Source organism: Microtus oregoni, unplaced genomic scaffold (assembly GCF_018167655.1).
Source record: "Microtus oregoni isolate MIOR12 unplaced genomic scaffold, Mior012 000002F_ref0000024, whole genome shotgun sequence".
NCBI lineage: Eukaryota > Metazoa > Chordata > Mammalia > Rodentia > Cricetidae > Microtus > Microtus oregoni.
Genome location: NW_024543061.1, coordinates 85,308,095 through 85,321,100, shown reverse-complemented (window position 1 = coordinate 85,321,100; position 13,006 = coordinate 85,308,095). Strand labels below are relative to the sequence as shown.

Here is a 13,006-nt window from a genome sequence, read left to right as displayed (position 1 = left end):
TGGAAATGAAGCATCAGGCACTGAGCTCTGCAGTCCCAGGACACATGCCAGGGGCCCAGGAGGACGCTGTCCCCAGCAAACCAAGACAGGGTCCGTTTCTGTGCTGGTCCAGCAGCACTTCAACATTAAACACATTATCCTAATGTCCTTAGTTAGGACTTAAAACTGGACACAGGCAGGTTTATCATTTCTTAGGGAAAAACTGATGTTTTCCCTAGAGAAATTTATGCAGGAAAGGCAGGTATCTAGAAAGGAATTTTGTTAGGAAGTACAGCACACAGGAAGGCAATGCCTCGATACAGAAAGTTTAATGAGTAAATAAGCCCTTTAGTTTCAATGGTGGGGAAGTCAGACCCATACACTCAGTATTCCTCCCCTTCTTCTGCCTCTGCCTCCACGGAATCCACGCCCACCTCTTCATAATCCTTCTCCAGCGCTGCCAGGTCCTCCCGGGCCTCTGAGAACTCCCCTTCTTCCATGCCTTCTCCCACATACCAGTGCACGAAGGCCCGCTTGGCGTACATGAGGTCAAACTTGTGGTCCAGGCGGGCCCAGGCCTCGGCGATGGCAGTGGTGTTGCTCAGCATGCACACGGCCCTCTGCACCTTGGCCAGGTCTCCCCCAGGCACCACGGTGGGGGGCTGGTAGTTGATACCCACCTGCCAGAGAAGAACATACAGTCGAGTTTATAATAGCCTCAGAAATACTAAGTTCACTAGCTGTGGACCCAGGTTAAGCTGCAAATACACCATACTTTTGGGGGAATAATCACCTATACAAGGCAACACATGATTTTGAAGGACTTACTTAAACCACTAATGGCCGGACTGGAACAACAAAGGCAAAGAACGAGAACCCTACCCACGGTATACTGTATGCTTAGTTAAAGGAAGAGGAACTCTTGGTACGAATGTGTGGGAAACTCCCATGTAGCAGTGAACCCTAGCAAGAAATCGTAGCTGAGGGGTGATAAACCCTTTTCATATCCTGATGAACAGGTAATTGTTAGCAGCAGATAGGAACAGTCAGACTGGAGATGGGAACAGGCAAGGACAGAGACATAAGACGTCTTACTCTGATCAAGAAGGACACGCCCACTTTAAGATGAACAGGGGTCCTTTGCTTCTCTCTGCTGGGCTGTCAACCACATAGGAGGCAGACTATACCTTGAATATGCAAAGACTGCTCCGTTTTATCAGGACAGAAGCTTTGTTATTCACCATGAAAGTAGAGTTTCAGCTTTTCATAGTTTTAATATTTTTTTTAATTAAAGGCTATAAAAATTATTTCCAAAGCCCAGACTGGCTTCAAACTCACTATGGGGTCAAGGAATACCTTGAACTCTCTAGTGTTGGGATCACAGGCATGTGCCACCATCAATGCCAAACTAAAATCTAATTTTTAAACATGGAAACTAGTGTAGTCCAAGTAAAAAGACTGTGTGGTAAACCAGTGATGCCGACTGGTGTTGGCAGACTCTTTCTGTAGGGACGGCCAGCCTGACTCATACTGTCCCCCTGTGGGGACAGGTTCAGCTGGGAGGAAACCTGTGCGAGGCACAGCACACCTGTGAGACACTCCCTCCCCGGATGTCCTTGCTTCTCCATGTTTCTCCAACAGAGAAAAATTCATTAGTCTGCTACAGGTTTGGTAATTGATGGTTTTAAGAAAGGATACTCAGCATTATTTGGAAAAACAAAGTCACTTAGAAGTTAATTACAATACATGCTTTCTTTGGAGCCTGACGTGGAAAGGTGAATTCTTGCCCAAAGCTTTGGATGGCCCTGAAGCAGGAACTGGCAGATATGATGGTCACAGTACCCAGTCCTACCTTAAAGCCAGTTGGGCACCAATCCACAAATTGGATGGTGCGCTTGGTCTTGATGGTAGCAATAGCCGCGTTAACATCTTTTGGGACCACATCCCCCCTGTACAACATGCAGCAGGCCATGTATTTGCCGTGGCGAGGGTCACACTTGACCATCTGATTGGCTGGCTCGAAGCAAGCATTGGTGATCTCTGCCACGGACAGCTGCTCATGGTACGCCTTCTCAGCTGAGATGACGGGGGCGTAGGTGGCCAGCGGGAAGTGGATGCGAGGGTATGGCACCAGGTTGGTCTGGAATTCCGTGAGATCCACATTCAGAGCCCCGTCAAACCTCAGGGAGGCTGTGATGGAGGACACGATCTGCCCGATCAGACGGTTCAGGTTGGTGTATGTGGGGCGTTCAATATCCAGGTTGCGCCGACAGATGTCGTAGATGGCTTCGTTGTCCACCATGAAGGCGCAGTCAGAATGCTCCAGTGTCGTGTGTGTGGTCAGGATGGAGTTGTAGGGTTCCACCACGGCTGTGGAGACCTGGGGGGCTGGGTAAATGGCGAATTCCAGTTTGGACTTCTTGCCATAGTCCACTGAAAGCCGTTCCATGAGCAGAGATGCGAACCCAGATCCTGTGCCCCCTCCAAAGCTGTGGAAGATGAGGAAGCCCTGCAGTCCTGTGCATAGATCTGCCTGTGGGAAGCCAGAGTACGTAAGCCAGTGCCTACAGAGCCACGCCCCAGCCTCATGAGTTCCACTCTGCAAACTGACACAAACCCACTGTCTCCACAACACACTGCAGTTTGAACACCACAATGAAGACCCATGGATGCATCAAAGCACAGGCTCTGTGGTAAAGTATTTTGGTAAACTCATGAAATTTTTGATTCTAACCCTTTTGCCAAAATGCCCATACCCCCACCACCATCAAGAGCAACTCTCTGGACCAGGACAAGCACCACATGAAGCCTCCTCTGCAACCCTCTTACCAGTTTTCGAATTCGGTCCAGGACCAGGTCAACAATCTCCTTGCCAATGGTATAATGACCTCTGGCATAATTATTGGCTGCATCTTCCTTCCCAGTGATCAGCTGCTCTGGGTGGAAGAGTTGTCTGTAGGTACCGGTACGCACTTCATCTAGAGAGACCATATGGGCCATGAGTCTTTTAGGCAAGGGCCATGCAATTCTACTGAGCTTATATGTCAACAGCGTCTCCTAGTTTGTGATTATATGTGGTTATATTCAGTTTCTCCCCCAACAAAGTCACAAGCACACATCTATACAGCTGTACACTCTGCAGAGATGTCAGCAGGTTTTCCTGAGACACTCACGCTCTCCCAGGAAAGCTGCCACCCTGACCCAGGCACCTACCGACCACAGTGGGCTCCAGGTCCACAAACACTGCTCTGGGCACATGCTTGCCAGCTCCGGTTTCACTGAAGAATGTGTTGAAGGAGTCGTCCCCGCCACCGATGGTTTTGTCGCTTGGCATCTGACCGTCAGGTTGAATGCCATGTTCAAGGCAGTACAGTTCCCAGCAGGCATTGCCGATCTGGACACCTGCCTGCCCCACGTGGATAGAGATACACTCACGCTGGAACCCAGAACAGAAACAAGGTGTTCATTCACTTGAAGCTGTATGACATACCAACATAATTTTGTGTAGCACCACAGTGTCTTTTCCACACTTTATTTACAGCAACGCTCAGGCATGCCTTTATCTCTATCAAAAACTGACTCTACCAAGTGCGGTTACACAGGCCATAATAATCCCAGCACTGAGAAGAAAGATTAGGTTCGAGACCAGCCCTATCCCAAGACAAACACACACAGAGAGATCAAACAGCTTGGGTTGCTCTAAACGTGCCCTATTTGGATATAGTTTCACTGACCCTGGCTGGCCTCAAACCAGTGGCAATCCTCTTGCCTCAGCCCCTCAAGTGCTAGGATTATGGCAGTAAACCCACACACCAAGCTAGCCCTTCTGTGAAGTAGCAGTTCGCCCCAGAGTGTCTGCTACTCTCCAAACGCTTTCAAGTTTAAGGGCTCATGAGGGAGAGTTGAAGTAATTCTCTGAAGAGTATCCGGTTTTAGTTGTGGCCAACTAAAGGAGAAGAGATACTCCAGTGAGAGGAGTAGGTCCCAGGTCACCCAGTCCACGCCCGGCAGTCATGTGTCTTCCTTCTGCCCATCTAGGCCACCCGTTTATCACTCTCCATCCATTCTGGGCCAGGAAGCTGACTCAGGAACACATCTGAGTTAATATTCTTCATAAAGATACCATTCTGTTTAATCACTTTACTTCCTGGAATATAACATTCCCAGACAGTGAAGTATTGAGATGCTAGTCTATCCTGAATCTCTTCTTTATTCAGAAATTTAAGGCAGGGATTGGTCATAACCCAGGCTGAACTCAGTATACATAGTGCTAGGATTATAGGCCTGTGCCACCATATCCGGCTATGGCTTCTTTAACCCTCTTTTGATTTTTGATTTAACCTTTTTGGATTTCACCCAAGTCATCATTTTGAAAGAAGTGCTTTCATGCCAGGACCTAACTACACCCAGTAGCCACCTGTCCAGTTTTAAACAAGTCACCCCCACACATATGTAGAGATCAAATGAAGTTTTCAGGATGTCACATCACACATTCTACAGAGGTATGCTATCTGTGGCCCATGGACCAAACATGACCCAAGATAGCTATTAATGTGGCTATGAACTTATTTAGAAAATGACCTTTTTCTTTATAAATCATGGGTTCTTGAGCATAACTTTATGAAGGATAACACTGTATTGCATGTCATACAAAGTGTATGCATGCTCGTGCTGTATGCACTCATGTGCAGCTACGGTTATAAACTGCTGGCATGCACCTTCTGGTGTGCTATCTTTCGAGTGCAGACAGTTGAATTAGCCCATCAGCAGTTACATATGCTTCTGATCAACTTTAAAAAACAAAACAGCGATGGTTTTATCCCACAGAGCAAACAATAGGTGTCAGTTGATGTTCACAAGATAGGAAAGTATTCTTATTTGAAAAAGTATTTCTACACCTTAGATAGGCGTCATGGATCCCCCACTGAGCTTACAATTGGCTGCTCTGTGCTGCACCACAAGTCGGAAAGGCCCAAACTTTGCTATCTATTTTCCTGTCAATTTTCTTTCTTTTTTGTTTTGAGACAGGGTCTCACTGTGTTGCTCTGGTTGTTGACTAGAACGCACAAAGATATTTTCCTCCACCTCCCAAGTGCTGGGATTAAAGGTATATGTCACTACGCCTAGCCACCAATTTTCTTAATAAAAGAAAATACAGGGCTGGCGTACGGCTCAGTGATGAAAGGCACTGACTACCAACCCCCTTCTGCAGTCTTCTGAGCTCCACTGCAGCCATGTGCACATTCATGCACATAAGTAAATGTAATGCAAAAATGAAGCAAATACAGCCCCTTATCTACTACTTATAAAATCCCAGCAAGGCTTTTATGTCTCAAAAATAAACAGAACCCCCCGACACCAGGAAAAAACTGCAAAAACTTCTTCAATGAAAACAAGACAGATATTTTTTGAAGCAAATATACAAAGATTCTATATAATTTATAGGGAAGTTGTGCAAGTTTTCAAAGGTTAATTTTGAAAAATTAAGGCATATACAAAAACATTGTGTTGGTTATTTCTGTCAGCTGGACACCAACTAGAGTCACATGGGAAGGAGCACCATCTGTGGGGCAGTTTCTTATTAATGATTCTCACAGGAGGGCTCGACCTCCATATGCAGGGCCATCCTTAGTCAGATAGGCCTGGGCTGTGTAAGAAAGCAGGCAGAGCCAGCCAGTAAGCAGTGTTCCTGCATGGTCTCCTTCAGCGCTTGCCTAGATGTCCCTGCTGAAAGACAAACTTTCATCACGCAAGCTGCTCTGGTCAGCGTGCTAGCGCAGCGACAGAAAGCAAACCAGACAGAACATGCTGCCAAGGTCCACGCAGAGAAGGCTAAGAGGACCGAAATGTCCTCTCAGCAATTTAATGAAAAATGATTAAGCCAGGCGTGGTGGCACACGACAGTTAGCAGCTCAGTCAGGAGACTGAGGCAAGAGGACGAGTGAGGCGGGCAGGATCAGGAGACCGTGACACAAGCCATCTAGACCTAGCTCTTCTCTGGCACTTGTTAGCCAGTGTTACTTTTAAATGAATGCAAGTATTGGAAAAGGTTCCCTTCTTCGGGCTGGGGAGACTAAGAGAGGTCCTTGCAGAGGGAATTCACCACCACCTGACTCCATCCAGCTCCTGCCTGTTCAGTGCCCTCTTCCGGCTTCTCTGGGAAACTGTACTCTTAAACACATACTTCTCACAGACACTACACACAACTGAAAACAAATCTTAAAGAGTCTATTTTACTTTTTCCTCTTGTAAGGTCTTGCAGCCTATGTTGGCCTCAAATTCACTAACTCCGCCTACTCCGGAACGTCTAATTTTCCCGCCTCAGCCTCCATTGTGTTTGGGATTACCGCATGCCACATGCTCAGCTCTACTTTCTGGTGGGAACACACAGTACCGCTTACAAACCCCATACCATAGCCACCTGCAGCTGGCACCAAACACACAAAGGTTCTCTAGGAAGCTGGGTGGAGCAGGGGGCAAACTGATTCCCTACACCTGTAGGTGGTCTTAAAATTCCAAACAAAGGCTCTTTGGAGTCGGCAACTTTTACTTTTCCCATGGTGAGCATTAGACCAGAAAGCTTGGTAGCTTCTAGAATTTTCTGGAACCAACGCCATGGCTTGTTCCCTCACTCAAGAGCACTGGAGAAACCCTGTCTCGAAAAATCCAAAAAAAAAAAAAAAAAAAAAAAAAAAAAAAGAGCACTGGCAACCGGAAAACACTAGACAAATGCTCTCTCTCCAAAACCTTTCTGCCACCCTCCTTTTTGTCTTTTCTGAAGCCTGGAATTCTATGTGACTGAGGCTGGCCTCGAACTCTTGCCCAGCCTCTTTGGTCAGTATCTGCAGAGCTGGGACTCTAGGTGGGGGCTGCACCCCAAGGGGAATCCCGTTCTCACGAGAACCTGAGGCTCAACAAGGACCCTGGAGAGGGAGGTTGCTGCAACCTCTGGACCCCGAAGCCCTCGCTCACTCCCCCTCACCCTGGCGGGCCCTGGCTCCCCCGCCCCAGGTCCTCACTCCCACCCCGGTTCCTCACTTCCCCTCCCTGGCCCTGTCCTTGCTCCCCCCCCCCAGGTCCTCGCTCACCCTCCCGGGCCCTGGCTTACCATCCGGGCCTTGGCTCATCCCCCTCAGGTCCTTGTTCATCCTCCCCAAGCCCTAGCTCACCCTCCCGGGCCCTGGCTCACCACCCCAGCTCCTCGCTCACCATCCCTGGGGACTTGGCTCACCCCCCCCAGCTCCTCGCTCACCATCCCCGAGGCCTTGGCTCACCCCCCCCCCCAGCTCCTCGCTCACCATCCCCGAGGCCTTGGCTCACCCCCCCCCAGCTCCTCGCTCACCATCCCCGAGGCCTTGGCTCACCCCCTAACCCCGCCCTGGCTCACCCCCCCTCCCCAGCTCCTCGCTCACCATCCCCCCAACCCTGCCCTGGCTCACCCCCTCTCCCCAGCTCCTCGCTCACCATCCCCGGGGCCTTGGCTCACCCCCCCAACCCCGCCCTGGCTCCCCCCCCCTCCCCAGCTCCTCGCTCACCATCCCCGGGGCCTTGGCTCCCCCCCAGCTCCTCGCTCACCATCCCCGGGGCCTTGGCCCCCCCCCCCCCCCCAGCTCCTCGCTCACCATCCCCGGGGCCTTGGCTCACCCCCCCAACCCCGCCCTGGCTCACCCTTCCCGGCCTGTGGGCCCCTGCTGAGCCCCCCACTCTGTGGAGGAGATGGCGGTGTCTCTCCAGCAGGCCCACCCCAGTCTAGGGATGCTCTCACCATGTTGGACTCCTAGCCAAGCACCTCAGTAGTCCCTCAGCACGGATCCTCAACCGCCTCTCTCGAGCGCCTAACGGTTTGAGCAAGAAGCTTGGGTAATTAACGAGCTCGCCCTGGATGCTCATTGGTCCAGAGCGCTTTGGGGCAGGCTTAGGTCTCATATCTCACCTATGATTGGATGTGGCTAGAATTGGTGCGCTGGCACTTGCTGATTGGACGTGGCTTTGGCGGGAAGCCTCTGGAGTGGCTGAGGCTCCGCTGGAGATTGGCGGTCTGCGCAGGACAAGTGGGGTGCTCGGGCTTCGCGAGTCTGCGCATGCGTGACTGAGGGAGGGCCCTGCGGCTGTGCACCCCGGCGGGCCCGTAGGCCTTGCCATGCCTCACCCTGCCTTGTCTCATCTGGTGCGGAAACACTACTTGGCCACGCAGGGGAGACCTGCAGATGGTGATTCTTCAGGAGACGTGAGTGTCTGGGCTCCTGTGGGGCGCTGCCATGGAACCCAGCGCCGGTTTGGGAGTCTGGGAACAGCCGCCCGTTCTCACCTTATTTCCGTGCGAGACAGGGTTGGAAGGGTGGGGTGTGCAGCTCCGGCTGACCTCCGAGTCTTTGCAGTCCTGCCGGTCAGCCCCCCTCAGAGCTGGGCCTGCAGACATGCACTGTGCGTGCGCGCATTTTAGGGGAAACACAGGTTAGTGGATATACCTTCCTTTCTCGGGATATCTAGCTGCACATCATTGAAGTGTAGGCTGTAGCATGTTGTGACTTTTGAGGGATAATGTGATGTGTCCCACCCTGCTTGACACCCCGTAACCAAGAGTGGACCTGAACTTTCAGTCCTCCTGTCTCCACCCCATAAGTGCTGGGACTGCAGTGTGGACCAGCAGCTCAGTGTATATAGCGTGCTGGGGAGCAAACCCACGGCTTCAGACACAAGTGGAAAGCGATCTACCAAACCAGCTACAACCCTAGCCCCCAGGGCTGTCTCTAAGAAATGTTTGTTTTTCTGATTATGAGATTAGCACATTTGGAGTAGAAAGCGTGGGAAACGCAGAAATAAAGTTGAAACCATCAACTTTACAAGCTAGAGAGAGACATGTCTGCTGCTTGTCTTTAATCCCCATGTGTATACATTGACAACTTTCTATGTAACTAGGATCAAACAAGAGTCTTAAAGCAGATTTCTTGAGAGTCCCGGAACTTCTGGGCTCAAGTGACGCTCCTCCTTTGGCCTCCTGAGTGTCTGGCCAGCATCGCCACGCCACACTTGCATGATTAATAAAAACTCAGAGAATCAGGGTTCGACCTGAAGGTCAGAAAAGCAAGTCTGAAAATGCGGTCCTGCCTCCAGGAATCTCAGAATGAGACTGTGAGTGAGAGATGTCTCTGTTGTGTCTGAGTCCAGGAACCCCCAAGAAAACCACCCCAGAGCCACACTTCTGAGTGCGAAAGCAAGGTTTCCCTTATTAAGTATGGGCTAGCACGGGTCCTTTGCCTCACGGTCTGACACCACAGATGGGGGGAGAAGGACCCTGTCTGTTATTGTAAGAGTTTATATATATATATATAAAAAAAACACAAAGCAGTCACAAGTTTACAAAGTACAAAATTACTTCTCCTATATCATAATTGGCTAAAGGTGAGGTAAAGCTTAGCTGTGAGCTTCTAATAGGCTGTTAGTTTCTAAGGGGAGGAGCAATAGCCCCCTGGTTACATCCTCCAGACATTTGCTGACCCTGTGCTAACCACAGGGGCTGCTTGAAATATCGCCCAGCTGATAGGGGAAGCTGAGCGGGGGAATGGGCTGCAGTCAGCAACTTTATGTAATTTAGGTTTCTCCATTAGCTAATACTTCCCCTAAAGAGGGGTCCTACAGCCTTCAGCTTGTCCTGGGGGCGACTTTCAGCTCTTCTGCAGCTTTCAGCTTATCCTGGGGGTGGGGGTATAGTTCAAGGTCCCAAAAGGGCCCAGCACAAAAATGGAATCTTCTCTGGCCTTTCACTCTCCTGTGCTGGATTAAAGGTGTGCACCACAACTGCCTGGTTTCTGTGGCAACTGGTGTGGCTACTGGAATTAGAAGTGTGTGCCACCACTGCCTGGTCTTTAAGGCTGACCCAGGGGGGCTGTTTCACTCTGATCTTCAGGCAAGCTTTATTTATTAAAATACAAATGAAATATCACTACAGAGGAGTATTTATTTTGGCTCATAGTTTGAGGGTATAACTATCATGGTTGGGAAGTCATAGCTGCAGATTTTCTTATGTTAAATTTATTTATTTTGTGAGTCAGAGTCTCATGCATCCAGGCTGGCCTTGAACGTGTTGTGCAGTCCCGGACAGTCTAAGACTTTTGATCCTCTTGCCTCTTCCTCCCGAGTTCTGGTAAGATAAAGCTGTGTAACCGCACTCAGTTTATGTGCTGCTGAGGATCAAACCCAGCGCGTCTTCCGTGTCAGGCAGGCACCTACCGTGTTCCAGGTCAGTAGGCACCAATCTTTCCATGTGTCCTACTTAGCCTTAACTGTCAACTTGACACAGCCTAGGAGTACCTGAGAGGGAAGTCTCAGTTTAAGGACTGGCCAGATCGCATAGGCTTGTCAGCATACCTGCGGGGGGTGGGGGGGGGGGTGGGGGGGTGTTTGTCTTGGTTGGTGGCTGATGTAGAAGGGCCCTGCCCACTGTTGGCAGCGCTGTTTCCTGGACTGTGAGTCAGAACTATAAGCCAAATAAATCTTTCCCTCCTGTTGTTGCTCTTGGTCATGGCGTCTGTTATGGCCACAGAACGAGCACATGCACCTCTGGTTACTTCTGTAGAGAGCTGAGTCAGTGGACTGGACTAAAGAGTGTGGGCAGCATTCTGTCTCAGTGAACAGTGAAACGTTGCCTTCCAGAACATGGTACCATGTTTTGCCTCTTGAAGGGAGTGTCTGGAGTTGCCAGCTGCAAGCCTCTGTATTATGTCTGCCAAGGTCACCAGAACCTGAATGTCTGGATGAGAGGCCGTGCATCTCTGGCCCTGGGTCCAGTTTAGCATCCGGTTCACAGCTGGAGGTTTTGTTATAGGGGGAATGAAGGGAAGTAATGGGCCGCAGAGCAAAGGGGGAGGTACGTCATGAATTGAGTGGTGCTTGTTGGGGAAACTGAGGTGGATCATTACATACGAGAGCCGTGTAGGAGCAGGTGCTGGTGGCGAGATGTTCTGAAGGCAGCCGTGCTTTTCCTGCTCTGCTCTGAGAGGACTTGGCTCTGTGCAAAGCCTGGAAGATGTCCCCCAACACTGTTCCCTGGATATACTGAGGAGAAACCCATCACGCCCACAGACCTTGAGTATTCTCATTACACACCCAGGTCTCACAGAACCTCCTTCGGGCAGTTTCTCTCATGTGAATGACAATCCAGGTTCCTAAGTGGGGTGGGGGGCAGGTGTTGTAAGGAGGCCATTAGTTGATTCCTGGGTACTCAGCCCCAAAACAATTGCACAGAAACTATATGATTTAAAACACTGCTTGGCCTGTTAGCTCTAACTTCTTATTGGCTAACTCTTACATCTTAATTTAACCCATTTCTGTTAATCTGTGCATCACCATGTGGCTGTGGCTTACCAGCTAAAGTTTGGACATCTGTCTCTAGTGGGGCTCCTCTCTGCCTCTGCCTCCTTTCTCCCAGCATTCAGTTTAGTTTTTCCTGCCTAGCTCTGTTCCCCTATAGCTCTGCTATAGGCCCAAAGCAGTTCCTTTATTAACGAATGATATTCACAGCATACAGAGGGGAATCCCACACCAGGTGGGTGTTTGTTCAGTTTCTGATAATGACACTCTGAGCCCTGGGAAAGGTTTTGGCTGCACCATGAAGCTCTAATTGTAGATGAAGGGTAACATCTGAGTAGTCAGAGTGATTCTGGGCAGACAAGAGCTGATAAACAGAAAGAGTACTTGTTTGGTTTTTGCTCTTGACTCTTTTGGCTCTTTGGTCTGCCATCCAACTCCCAAATAAAAAACAGAGAGACTTATTAGCACTTATAAATGCCCGGCCTTAGCTTGTTCCTAGCCAGCATTTTTTAACTGAACTTATTCTGACTTGTTGGGAGCTGTGAACATTCACCCCCCCCCCCCTCCCCCCCCCCCCCCCCCCCGCCCAGATCCTGAATTTCTGGTAAACAACTTGTAAGGCTTGCAGCTGCTCTGAGCAGGAGACCTTCAGGAGTTCCTGATGGCAGGGGTGTGGTTTCTGGTGGGTTTGGCTGGGGCGTGGCTATCAGTTAAGGATCTCTATATAAGCGGCTCTGGTACACAATAAAGGGGGCATTCTTGGGGCATTCTGTGTCTCTGTCTGTGAGTCTTTGTGTGTTTCAGTCTCCAGCCCCTTGCCCGGTTCACGAACTGTATGGCAGTGCATAGAGCGCCCACGGGTGTGATGCGCCACACTGACTACCTTTTTCCTCTTCTTATTTCTGTGTATCTTACTTTTACTCCACAGTCGCCTGGGTGGCTGGCTCCTGGTGTTCTTCTTGTTTTCTCTTGCCTGTTCCCTCTTCTCAGATTTCTCCTTCTACTCATCCTCTCTGCCTGCCAGCCCCATCCATCCCTTCTCCTGCCTTGCTATTGGCTATTCGTTACTTTATTGGACCATCAGGTGTTTTAAGACAGGCAAAGAATCACAGCTTCACAGATTTAAGCAGATATGCCATAAACAAAGGTAACACACCTTTACGTCATTAAACACATGTTCCACAGCATATACAAAAGTAACACATCTTAAAATAATATTCTACAACAGAAAAATTGCTGTGGTAGCTATGACCCCTGATGGAAAATCAGAAAGTTCTTCTGTGGTTGGACATCTCTGAAGCTGCAATCAGGTCATTCCCACTATATCAGAAACTACAGTACCAGGGCATTTTCCCACACCTATGCAATCGTGGTGGGGGCTGCATTCCCAAAAGATTGGTGTCATTGTGATTTTGATGCCCCCTCTGTGGACTTTTCTAGAGGATCATGTAAAGAAATCCCCTGAAATGGAGATCTAGTCAGCGTGATTTGGGAGGGAAATAAGGTCACCTTACTCCAGCAGAATGCCACCCATATCATAAATATTCATACAATTTTCTTTAGAATTCACAACACTATGCATTGGCGTGCTCCCTCCCTGGGGACAGCCTACTCCAGCTAGTCTCTCTTTGGAGGATTTGCTTAGCTTTGCTAAATTAAACTGTCTCAATTGAAAGAGCTTGCTTGTCACACATGGGACCCCTGGTTCTGTCCTCAG

The 13,006-nt window shown here is 49.7% G+C and overlaps 1 protein-coding gene across 2 annotated transcripts; it reads right to left on the bottom strand.

The window, feature by feature from the left end:
• Window positions 1–362: 362 nt before the first annotated feature.
• Window positions 363–12,428, bottom strand: LOC121465218 (tubulin alpha-3 chain-like). 2 transcript variants are annotated; one of them, XM_041678418.1, is made up of 7 exons: window positions 11,663–11,719; window positions 9,595–9,612; window positions 7,849–7,857; window positions 3,193–3,415; window positions 2,809–2,957; window positions 1,832–2,512; window positions 363–659 (listed from the first exon to the last, which is right to left on the bottom strand). In XM_041678418.1, exons 1-7 carry the CDS (start codon window positions 11,717–11,719, stop codon window positions 363–365), a joined length of 1,434 nt encoding a protein of 477 aa, XP_041534352.1. The 2 variants fall into 2 exon arrangements, with proteins under 2 accessions (XP_041534352.1, XP_041534355.1); XM_041678421.1 differs by lacking the exons at window positions 7,849–7,857; window positions 9,595–9,612; window positions 11,663–11,719 and adding an exon at window positions 12,408–12,428.
• Between the last annotated feature and the right edge of the window lie 578 nt (window positions 12,429–13,006).